General features: G+C 39.8%; 2 protein-coding genes across 2 annotated transcripts; one reads left to right on the forward strand and one right to left on the reverse strand.

Annotated features, from left to right (window-relative positions):
- On the forward strand, window positions 1–5,181 carry LOC129825065 (serine incorporator 1-like). The gene is made up of 10 exons (XM_055884816.1): window positions 1–124; window positions 1,122–1,283; window positions 1,616–1,809; window positions 1,988–2,067; window positions 2,172–2,309; window positions 2,455–2,624; window positions 2,769–2,859; window positions 2,965–3,109; window positions 3,444–3,668; window positions 3,810–5,181. Exons 1-10 carry the CDS (start codon window positions 86–88, stop codon window positions 3,946–3,948), a joined length of 1,383 nt encoding a protein of 460 aa, XP_055740791.1. The 5' UTR covers window positions 1–85; the 3' UTR covers window positions 3,949–5,181.
- LOC129825064 (heat shock factor protein 2-like) lies at window positions 4,819–8,707 on the reverse strand. The gene is made up of 11 exons (XM_055884815.1): window positions 8,509–8,707; window positions 7,910–8,018; window positions 7,694–7,821; window positions 7,452–7,576; window positions 7,271–7,346; window positions 7,043–7,104; window positions 6,869–6,950; window positions 6,486–6,595; window positions 6,141–6,398; window positions 5,863–5,965; window positions 4,819–5,552 (listed from the first exon to the last, which is right to left on the reverse strand). Exons 1-11 carry the CDS (start codon window positions 8,599–8,601, stop codon window positions 5,202–5,204), a joined length of 1,497 nt encoding a protein of 498 aa, XP_055740790.1. The 5' UTR covers window positions 8,602–8,707; the 3' UTR covers window positions 4,819–5,201.
- Between the last annotated feature and the right edge of the window lie 3,974 nt (window positions 8,708–12,681).

The raw sequence follows: 12,681 nt of genomic DNA on the forward strand, positions 1-12,681 counted from the left end.
AAACCTCATTGAAGAAGAAGAGATCGTAAACAGACGAGAAGCATCCATATTTTGTCACGGAGAAGTCGTATTTCAGAAAAACACCATGGGGGCCGTTCTTGGACTGTGCTCCATGGCGAGTTGGGTAAGTATTTTCTTAATTAAAATAAAAGTGGACATCATATCCAGTTATAAAAAACAAAAGGGCCGAATCAACAATTTCTTCCGAGATAGCTTCGCTAGCTCAGTTGCTAACCTACTGTAGCAAATGCGCAACAACAAAGGCAAGCCAGGGTGGTTCCTCCCTGTTCAGCTGTCGGGATTGGCGCATTGCCTTTTTAATGAAATCAATTGGCCTGTGATAATATTTCCAAAACATGAACGCAAACGATTGAAAAGGTATTATTTTATTTGTCAAACAACCGTCATAACTATTTGGGGTTTGACAGTTCGACCCCGACCATGTTTTATTCAAATTAACGATTGCGCTCTCTCTACCGTCTACGTTTGACATTTTCGATATTACACAGCAATGTAGCCTTATGTGAAAGCTAACTAGATAGTTAGCCACTTTGTCATTGATAGCTAAGCTAACTACCAGTACTTGGAAATATTGCAACACCGTCGCAGTCAAAGCAGAGTCAAATGTCAGATAACAGCTACAGCTATGACGTCTCCACTTAACGTTAGCCCAGTAGTGAATTGCGAAATGTGCGTCCTGAAAATAGACTAAGTTCATGTAGAGACAATAACAGGCATAGGTCTGTTTTTTTCTATTTGGTTATACTAATACTATTCCTGAAACCGTTTAAGCTGAAAGTGTAACGTTAGCTGTTTGGTCTTTCTCTTCCACATTGGTATCCACTTGATTAGGTTTGACACCAGCCATGGCCAGATCTCTGTTGGCAGGGATTTGGTTTCCATAATAGTTAGCAACTTGTCAAAAACAACAGTGTTGGTGTTATGTTAACCCTAGATGGATTGATTAACTTTGATCAATGAATGAATTACCTGTTGACTTGGTACCATTATTCCATTTGTTCAACCATTCAGTGGTAGCTAGGCAGATGCATAATTCTGTCACCATCAGTTTAGTGGTTGTAGTATTAGCTAATTGATTAATAATGTTGTCTTCCCTGTAGATCCCCTGCCTGTGTGGCACTGCCCCCTGCCTGCTGTGCAGATGCTGCCCCAGTGGGAATAACTCCACTGTCACCCGACTTATCTATGCCTTCTTCCTCCTTTTGGGTGTGGGCATCGCATGCATCATGCTAATGCCAGGGATGGAAGAGCAACTCAAGAAGGTACCAAACTATGTTATATGTTTGATGTACAACATGTACACTTGAACCGATGCTCCTGGCACCTACTACCATACCCTGTTCAAAGGCACGTATATCTTGTCTCGAGGCTGAAAAATCCTTCTTTAATCTGTTTCCTCCCCTTCATGTACACTGATTTGAAGGGGATTTAACAAGTGACCTCAATAAGGGATCATAGCTTTAACCTGGATTCACCTGGTCAGTGTGTCATGGAAAGAGCACGTGTTCATAATGTTTTGTGCGCTCAGTGACCTCTAATTCTATCAATTTTTCTATTCACCTGACTAATTACCTGTGCATCTTGGCTCTTGCAGATTCCAGGATTCTGTGATGGGGGGATGGGTACATCAATCCCAGGTGTGCAGGGTCATGTCAACTGTGATGTCTTGGTTGGCTACAAGGCTGTGTACCGTGTCTGCTTTGGCATGGCCATGTTCTTCCTGCTCTTCTCCCTCCTTATGGTCAAGGTCAAGAGTAGCCAGGATCCTAGAGCTGCAGTACACAACGGGTAAAAATGGCACAGCAAGTCTTATTTATTATTATTATTTATAATCATAATAGATAATGATGATATCAGTAAGCTTAAAAACTGCAAGGCAGGAAGATAATTAATAAATAAGGGTATCTGTTTATAAGGAAGTTAAAACAAAAAGTCAGACAGTTAAAATACTAATGCTTTCTTTTAGGTTTTGGTTCTTCAAGTTTGCTGCTGCGACTGCCATTACCACCGGTGCATTTTTCATTCCAGAGGGTGCCTTCACAACTGGTAACGCCCCTTTTCATTCTAATATATTTTTCTGTCTCATGGAAATATTAGCAGATCCTGCAGCTCTTTGAAAGTAGTTCACACATTGCCCTTCTCTCCCATAGTTTGGTTCTACATAGGAATGGCTGGAGCTTTTTGCTTCATCCTGATCCAGCTGGTCCTGCTGATTGACTTTGCCCACTCCTGGAATGAGTCCTGGGTGGAGAAAATGGAGGAGGGCAACTCTCGCTGCTGGTATGCAGGTATGGGACTCGATGTGAGCTTCTCTTTGAGAATACCTTGTGGAAATGGTGACAGGTTGAGTTAAAGCAGTCTTCAGCGTCTACTCTCCTCTAACCTCTGTCCCCATTGTCCAGAAATAACCATTGTGTCATTCCTCCCTTGCAGCTCTGCTGTCTGCTACAACCATCAACTACATCCTGTCCCTTGTGTCTCTGGTCATGTTCTACGTCTACTACACCCACACTGACGGCTGCACTGAGAACAAGGCCTTCATCACTGTCAACATGCTGCTGTGTGTGGGAGCCTCAGTCATGTCCATCCTGCCACAGATTCAGGTAAGGAAGTGCATTGGACCAGCATGTCACCTACACTCCATGTTGTATCCCTAAAACCTTCAGGATGTTATATAATACACATGTCATTATAATATGTTCTAAGACATTTACATGTCTGTGTTATCTCACCCCTTTTCTCAACAGGAGTCCCAGCCAAGGTCCGGGTTGCTGCAGTCTTCCATTGTGACTCTGTACACCATGTATCTCACCTGGTCTGCCATGACCAATGAGCCAGGTGAGGATTTTAATGAGCCAGTGTCTCCCTTTTCAATACACCAATCAGTGGCTAGCTCTTCATCAAGACAACTTGAGTGAATCTATTGGTTTTTGCCATCCACAGACAGGAAATGCAACCCAAGCTTGCTGGGTATCATTGGCCTCAACAACACCACCCCAGCTGGCAAGGACCATCCTGTTGTTCAGTGGTGGGATGCCCAGGGCATTGTGGGGCTGGTCCTGTTCCTGATGTGTGTTCTATACTCAAGGTAGAAAACAGGTTAAACTCCAACTGTCTGCAGTTTCCTATAAGAAGGAACTGCTAATGTTATTTTATCATCAGGTAGCCTAGTGGTTAGAGCGTTGGACTAGTAACCGAAAGGTTGCAAGATCGAATCCCCTAGCTGACAAGGTAAAAATATGTTGTTCTGCCCCTGAACAAGGCAGTTAACTCACTGTTCCTAGGCCGTCATTGAAAATAAGAATTTGTTCTTAACTGACTTGCCTAGTTAAATAAAGGTAAAATATATATATCTTTTTTTACCAGCTTCGTGTAGTTGCCATTGACCGTAACAATAACAAGTTATCCATTCATTCCTCTAGCGTCCGCAACTCCTCCAACACCCAAGTGAACAAACTGACTCTGACCAGTGACGAGTCTGCACTGATCGAGGATGGCCCCCACCCTGAGAACTTTGACGTGGAAGATGGCGAGAACCGGGCCGTGGACAACGAGAAGGACGGAGTCACCTACAGCTACTCCTTCTTCCATTTCATGCTCTTCCTGGCCTCCCTCTACATCATGATGACCCTCACCAACTGGTACAGGTATGTATCTCTCACTCTCCCTGGTTGATCTGGTCTTATACATGAGAATTAGGCAATAATGAGTCTGCTGCTTATGTATTGAATATTGTGAACATATACACAGGTCACTCATTTTAAAAGGTCTGTTTTTGATTTCCCCAGCCCCGACTCCAGCTATGAGACAATGACCAGCAAGTGGCCCTCTGTGTGGGTGAAGATCTCCTCCAGCTGGATCTGCATTGCCCTGTATGTGTGGACCCTGGCTGCCCCACTGGTCCTGGTCAATCGAGACTTTGACTGATGAGCTAAAGAATTAAAGGGGGGGCGCAATCATTTGCTCATGATCGTGACTATTCAAAATTGTATAAGGTGAACAAGCTGTGTGTATTCCCCGTGGATAACCCACCCACCCTTTTTGTTTTTAACAAACGGCATGCATGCAAGTATTGAGTACATGTGTTATCCACTGTTTTTATCCTATTGTACAATTTAAAGAATGAAGATTACTTTTGCAGATTTGGGGTTGTAAAGGTTGTTGGGGCTTGGGGAGATGGTCAGTGGACATGTGGTCAGTTAAAGAAGGGAGGACTGTTCCTCAACTGTAATCGGATCTGGATAGGACATTCAGAAAGAACTTAATTTGTTACAAAATGGGTAAGACTGCTTTGTTTATGCTACACTTTCCTTCACTTTAAGTTAGGCATATGTAGAAGAAATGCAGGGTTCCAGATATTAGCTAACATTGTTATCCTAGGTTCATTTCCATCAGTGAGCATGATATTACAGGCTAATCTACCATCATGTAAATCTTAATGTTGCTGTGGTTTCCTTTTCAGAATATCCGCCCCGATTGCTAACCTGCAGCTTTACCTTTTGAGCAACTTGCACATCTTGTAATAGGTCAAATAAGACCATTTTTATGTACCTTGTGTTAACTAGTGCAAATCATAAGTATCTTCTAAAGATAAAATACTGATGTTCAAACAGTGGATAAGTTATTTTGTAGATGCGTTAGCATAATTTAAGGTGTATTAAGTGTTTCTAGCAGACAAGATACATGTCAACTCCCATTTCTCCAGAATAGTTTTAGCCTTTCGATATGTATTAAAGTGCATTGTAACCCAAGGCAAACCATGCTTTTTCTTGAATTTTGCCACTTCATTATACTGCATTCAGAATGAAAATACACTTTATTTGAATGTCATTGTGAAGCTTAACAGTGAATCTCACAGGATAGGCAAAATCACAGACACCTTATAATACACACCAGACTGCAGTATTTGAAATGCTGAGCACTGTAGTTCTAGGACAAGGAAATATGCAGGCACTTGTTTTTTTCATTTAAAGATTGATGTGATCATTAACCTATCAATAATACAGTGAAACAAAATTGCAGCCTTTTTTTTAATCAGGGTTTACCTTCAACTGCTAGTGGAAATAGTGGAGAAACCATATCAACAGCTACATTATGGAATGTCTTACTTTTGACCTAAATGTACCAAAAGATACAAGGAAATAAATACAGTAAATCATTGCGTTTTTTCTGTTCCTTGGTTAAATCTCCAGCTGTGTCGAGTCAGTGGCGCTCCCTTCTGGGTTGAGTTCACACAGGTAGAAAAGCGTGGCCTCTGCCTCAGTCAGGGGCTCTAGGCGGATCAGGGAGCTCCGTGGAGGCTCCTCATCTGGCTCCAGGAGGTCTGTGGGTACCTCAGTGCTGGGCTGCAGCAGGCTGTCTCCCAGTTCTGTGGCTATGCTGCTGTCTGGCTCTGGGGCCAAAGGGGTGCAGCCATCCAGGAAGGCCAGCAGAGGGCAGGACGTGTACTGGACCAGCTGCTTTTCTGCAGAGACACCAGACTTGCCTCCTTTGGATAGCAGCCCTACATTTCCTTTGGAACCACCACTCTCCTAAAGATTACATAATTGAGTGAAATTAATTCAGTAACAAAATAATTCAGACAGGAAGGCTTGACGTTGAGTAAAGAGAGGGGAAGCAGGTAAACAGAGCCTCACTATCAACTTGTGTATTGCCTGTTTGACAGGACTCACTTAAGCTGTGCAGATGCTGAAATCTTGCAAGTTCACAGGGCAATTTGAACTGAAAAACTGAAGAGGAATCATAGAACTGAGTAAAAGTAACATTTTGTATGAAATGTCATTAAGATAAACCTCTGTGGCCTATCAACTTCCCGGTTACATTTAAAAATGAAAAGCATACCTCTAAAATATCTGGATCAATGCTGAACTGCTTCCCGTACAACATAGCCTGAAAGTCTTCCAAACTGCAGTCAATGCTGTCCAAGTAGTCCATTAGCTCAACCCTGTTAAAACATATGGATGCTTCTTATTAACTGTAAGCTGAAACAAATTCCATAGGCCTATATATCCTTAGTAATGCAAAAATGCTACCCAGTAATATGGGACATATTGTGAGAGCCTTTTCAAGTTCTTCAGGAACTACGGACCACGAAGGTAAAGGAAGTCAAGTCCACTTACTTTCCGAGGAGGTTGATATTCTGAGAAATAGCTCCACTCTCATTGAGGATTGAGTCCATCATCTTCATGGGATCCTCCAGGCTCAAGCCTGATGGTTTGTTGAGTTGCAAGACGCTGCTGGTTGGAAGGCTATCATATGTGCTTATGGTGGTCTCTTCTGGTTCGAATACCAAAGAGTTGGTCTGGCCTGGATTGTCAGCGCCATCTGTCTGTGACACAGTATTGCTGTCGAAGATCTCAACAATTTCTACATCCCCCCTAAGAATGAAGGAGAGGTGAACAGGCATGAGGACAGATGGCACAGACGGAAATATACATGAAACAAAAATGTAGATGTTGACTTACGATTGATCCATTATTGAGGGGCCCTCTGTGATCTCTGTATCGTCGTCAGTTATGTCACAGATGACAACATCATCAGTAAGATCAGCGTTCTTCAAACCACTGACAGAGGGCTGGGAGAGGGCTCAGAATATACATTTTTAGAATGCTTTTCATTGAAATAACATTATAAACTCATATTGGAAAATTCCCCCCTGACAATGTCAAGTTTCATTGACTCACAATTTAAGCAATTTTCCTGGGCAATGATCCTGCCTTAATCTTGTCAAGAAAAAAATATATATCTAGTGTATTTGCTAGTATCATTAGTGTGATGTCTGAATGGATGGACATCCCCATGTATACCTTACATAAGGAGGTAAATCCCTTCAGACCTCTACACATACTTTGTTGTGCTCCAGAGGAGGTTCATCGTAGATTTCATGGATGTATTTAGGCTTCTTTCCATTGTTGTTCAGTAGAATAGGTCTGAAAAATGGTGATCGAGAAGTAAAATGTATTAATGTTTCGTAATCGATGATCTCATTCGGTGGAAGAATTGTTGTACTATGAAGGCTTACCGTTTGCGTTTTAAACCCATAATCCGGTTCTTCTGTACGAATGTGACAATGAATTGTATCAACTGCAATGAACAAAGACCACAACAAGCAAAGTTAGATTCAACTTTTATAGCCTTAAGGACAATTATGCATTCAATGGTTACGCTGTTTTATTGTGAGAAATTTGTTTCCAATTCAATTTCCACTGAATATGTGAAGTAATTTGGGGTGAAGAACGTTTTACTGCACCTTCTTAATGATTTGCTGCTGTTGGGAGTGCTTCTGTCTCAGGTCTGATATTTCCCTCCATAGACCTTCATTATCTCTGTAAACAGAAATTCAAGCATCAGCATAGTATCATCTCCAAACCAACATTTCACTACTAATTTTATACCCCCATTTAATTGCCAGGGCATGGTAGTTTGCATACCTTTTCAATGTGTTGAGTCGGGAATCAATGCTTTCTTGTTTTCCATGAACATTCTGAACACTGGCCAAAATATTGGACAGGTCTTCCTGTTTGATCTTAGTATCCTCTGGTCTTGCATTAGAAACCTGAAGAAAAAATATATGCCCATCACACAATGTCTACCTTATTCAGTTTGACCACTTACTGATATAGGTCATTTATGTGTTTACCATTATATGTTTGTTTCCCTACGATGGTCTCACCTTTCTTTTGATGTTTTCCAGCAAGTCATCCTGCCCATGTTTAAAGTAAGGATGCTGGAATTCAACTGGTCCATCACGCTCTTGCTTCACTATGCCTGTGTCAATGTGCATCACTTTGCGAAATCCATCTGCAGAGAGACCACCCATTAGACAGCTGCACAGGGGGCATTCCACTAGAACAGCTGAGCAGCTATGTTTACAGAATAGCTGACTTACACATATTTAGCTGTCTGACAAAGCTGGCCATGTTGTTGTGTTTGAAGAACTTGGGAAGGATCTCCTTGGCAAATCGCTGTTCGTTCATGACGAGGAAACTGTTACCCTCCTAGAAAACAAAACATTATTATAGTTATGAGACTGCAATGTCAACAACTACTTCCACTAAAGGGAATGTATTTGTGCTATATTTCAGGAACTAAACAGTGCATGGACTTTCTTGCCTGACGGAATGCTTATTGATGTGCTCTTATAAGGACACTAGCCAACATTCAAACAGATGTTTAAAATAACACTAGCTAGCTATAACGTTAGCTTCTGGGGGGAGGGTTGTAGCGGAGGCTACTATGCAAGCTTTAGCAAACACGGACAACAATAGCAAATTCTTTGACATCAGTAGCAAAACAAAATGATGCTTCTTGAAGCGTACCAGTGACACCTGCATTTAAGACTAGGAATAAATACTATAACTCGGTCTATGAGGCAACAGATGATAAATCGCAAACGTTAGCTGGCGAACTCGTTCGTTTCACACCCTGCAGTGCTAGCGCTTACTCGCTAGCTAGCTCTGGTACGCTCAGCGGGGCAATTTCATTTACCTGACTCCAACAAATAAATTCATTCGTATCAGAATCCTCCACAAGAGTCCAAAGCTTGGTGAGGAAAGCTGGAACATTTGAGTTTTGTTTCATTTTGCAAACTGAAGGTGGAAAGATGCCTTTTTGGGATGAAAAAAGCAAGTCGCTGAGAAGAAAATAACGTCGTAAACATGCACACAACTTCCTGTTTGAAGAGCAGAAGCTGATTGGTTGAATGTTGATTTACGTACTCATATCACGTGTAACGTGGAAGCATGGCTCAATTAGCAATCTGCAAATTATTGCTGAAATATGTTACCAATTTTTTTTCCTGTGAAATGCTTTCAGGTAACTGGAAATGTTTTCACATATATATTGATAGCTCTCGAGTCAGCTGGCATGAGAGGATGCTCATAACTAGGTATCCGTACGTACCTAGGTTTGTTTACGTTCGATTGATGAGTCATTACATCTATTGCCACTAGGTGTCAGCCTTAGATTATGTAAATTCCAGCCTAATGTGAATAATGGCACCGTAGTCCTTAGGATAACCTTGTCACCCCTCAAATGTAGTCACTACAGGTAGCATGTAATATTTTTAGGATAGTTTTCGACTTCAGATATTTCTCAAATTTCTGCTCCTATGTGTTAGTTTTCATCTTACAGTTTGCTTTCATTCACCTATTTACTGCATAAGGGTCTAACACAAATACAAGTATAACAATTATCAAAGTACTGAAGTGAAATGAAGGTTACATTTTCAATTGATCTGAATCATTCATTACATTTCTGTAATATCTGTAATATTTGCAATGTTCAGGACAAATGTCCTGAAAAGAATGGAAAGAAAAAAACGATTGGCTTTTATAGCCATCTTGGTGGAAAAAGCCACAAAAGATAGTTTAGGGGTTAAGTAAAACCGTTTCCCCCCACAGGTTGAGAGGACTACTGTTGACTACCTACCAGCTAGAGTGCAGCTAGAGAACAGCAGAAACAATGTGTGGGGGTTAAGTAAGGATGACAGATAAGTAAGGGTGACATTTATTCCCAATAGAGGGCATTTCTAATTTGACATTAAAAGTACACTATTGTGATCTAGGTAACTTTTCATTCGATTGGTATATTTTGCATTCTTCAGAGGGATTCATGCAAATGTTTAAGAATCACCAAACACTGCACAAAAAGAACATTTAATGATATTATACTGTATTTATCAAACACACATACATACACTTAATTTCTGTGGCTTAACAACATACACTAAGCAGGCTAACATACTACACAGAGTGGGGTACGTTTTGCAGAAAGATCTATGTTGCCAACAGTGCATGCCTCTTCTACTCAGACATCATAACAAAATGAGGTTGACAAGTGCACAGCTAATTGGGACAGACAGTAATATTACATCAAAAGACGTCATGAAGTCCTTTTAAATGGCACTAATTAGGACATTCTTTGATTCTGAGACAGCGAGATTATAGGAAAGGCAAAAATCACAGCACATTAAAGTAAGACAGGTGACATTGTGCCTTTCATTGTATAGTACAGGGAAGTAAGCTCAGTGCCATATTTACAATTGTTCTGGATAGAAGTAAAATACTGCTTGAGCCTTGAACATTAATATATTTAAACAGTATGGTGCTGCTGTAATGTAAGTTGCTTCTTATTATATTTGACAATAGCCATGCCACAGTTGAAAAACATCCAAATGCTGGAGAGTAGGTGTAGCAACAGCAAATACAGTATGTATTGCTACATCTGAAGGGGACATACAGTATGTCTCACTTGGTGGCAGCATTGTTAAAGGGCTAATTCAGAAGATTCATTTGGTTTGACTTTGGGTTTGGTGAATGTCATGAGTCTTTGACATACTGGCCAATCAGAAGTGACACCCTTCTTATCTGACCCTTCCTATCTGACTTGTATTAATGCCATAGGAAAATATAGAATTTGCTGTGAACTGATCCATGTAGGGCTGCTTACAGTGTTCCAAAAAGAGATGGCTACTGCATATGACTTGGCCTACATGAATATGTTTTACAGCGACTTTAATTCAGGCCTGTGTTAATATGAAGAGTTTCATACCAAAATGCTATATATCAATTTTCAGAAATGTTGGTAAATGAGCTTTTATTGTTTAAAGACATTTTGAAAGAGATTGGTGAGTTTTTTTTCTCCAAGATCTAATCATGGCATGGGGTTGTTCAATGACAGAAATATATTTGTTTAAAATCTATAACTTGATGGTTTCATTTCAGAAAGACAAATAATCATGTTTTTTTGCAAAATTCTATATATCCACCTCATTCTCAAAGAAGTAGTACTGCTAGGTTTTACACAGTCAAATGTAACAAATAACTACATCTTTAATAAAGACATTTACAAATTCTACATTTGTGACATCGACATTTATTTAATAAAAAATAAAAATCAATAAATTAATTTGAAATTTACATTTGACATTTTAGTCATTCATCAAATCCTCTTATCGGAGCGATTTACAGTAAGTGCATTCAACTTAAGCAGATGGCTAGGTGAGACAACCACATATCACAGTCAAATATACAGCAATACGAACATTCCATTCCAACTAAACAATGGATATATAGCATTTTGTAAAAAAATATATGTATATATTTTTCCATAAACATCTAAAATCTATGAATAAAAAGTCTGAGAACAGTAAACACGTGAACAATTTGTGGAAGTAGCGTTTTGGAAATGAAATCTTCATCTGTAACCTTGTGGAGGACAAAAGCACTGTTAAGGTTAAAGTTTTACCAAAGCATCCCTTAATCATGCCTATTCTTTGGATCAGGCCCAGGGTGTTCAGGTAGTCGTTGTGAAGCTGCATACTCACTCTCCCTTTTTTGCAGCAGCAGCAGAGTTGGAACAAAAACTTTGGAATGAATTTACATTTTCCATTGGATGTAGAACTTGGGCCCGCGTTTTATAGTTGTTGTTCTCATTATTCGATGAATCTTGAAGTCTTAACAGAAATGAACCAAAGTAAAATATATTAGTGCTGATCTCAGCAGATTTAGTTTTTACCTAATGAATAAATAAGTTCTGAGTTTGCCATGCAGGTATTAGACTTCCTTCAGACTGCCAAACGAGTGGTTTACATCTTTGATTCAGTGTTACCGAGCGGGAATGCCTCTGTATATTAATTAATGCTGCATTTCCAAATTGCACCACACAAATTGAATGATCTCACCAAATAAATTGTTATTTTTAAGACCTATGTATTAAAGAGCAAAAATAAAACACACCTTCTCAGTTGGATGTTAGAGACAAACATTAAAATGTTTTTCTTTACTTTGAGGAAGTTCTTTGTAAAAAGAGTATTATATCCATTTATTTACTTTTAGCTGAGTGAGACTTGGAAATTATATGGCTACTTACAAGCCAGAACCCATAAAAGACATGTATGCACATTTCACATTAGTGTTAACTCCTGGGTCAAGAATAAATGGGTTACAGCATGGAGGGGGCATTTAGGTCAATAGGGGCTGGGATGTGGAACATCCTAGGCACTTAATTTAGTGAATTTGTTTTAATTAACTTTGTCCTCAGATTGATGACATACCGTATAGGCCTAGTAAAATTGTTGACAGATTTCAGAAACCTGGCCATTACTTACCCATCAGCCCTCATTTTCTTTAGGGAACAATGATGTCTTTATACTTTATTTAACTAGGCAAGTCAGTTAAGAACAAACTCTTATTTACAACGGCGGCCTAGGAACAGTGGGTTAACTGCCTTGTTCAGGGGCAGAATGACAAGTTTTTACCTTATCAGCTCAGGGATTCAAACTAGCAACCTTTCAGTTACTGGCCCAACGCTCTAACCACTAGGCTACCTGCCGAAATCTAAAATCTTTTGCTTTGTCCATTGGTCTTATTTTGTATTTTTCCTCCATCCTCCACCAGCTGATGCCAATGATATACACTAGATCACTAGACACTTAAAAAAAGTTGAAATAGTGACATTTGATTGGTTGAATTCGAAAACCTCAACAATCATGGGACTATTTTGAAGGGGAAGAAAACTTCACCTTTAAATTTCGGAAAAAGCTGTTTGAAACATATACCTCAGTGATATGAAACCAATATTTAATTTCAAAATGCGTTAAAATTAGCTTAAGTTTAGCTTTAAGGTAAGGGTCAGTTTTAGATTTTGATGTCCTTATAG

Source organism: Salvelinus fontinalis, chromosome 27 (genome assembly GCF_029448725.1).
Source record: "Salvelinus fontinalis isolate EN_2023a chromosome 27, ASM2944872v1, whole genome shotgun sequence".
NCBI lineage: Eukaryota > Metazoa > Chordata > Actinopteri > Salmoniformes > Salmonidae > Salvelinus > Salvelinus fontinalis.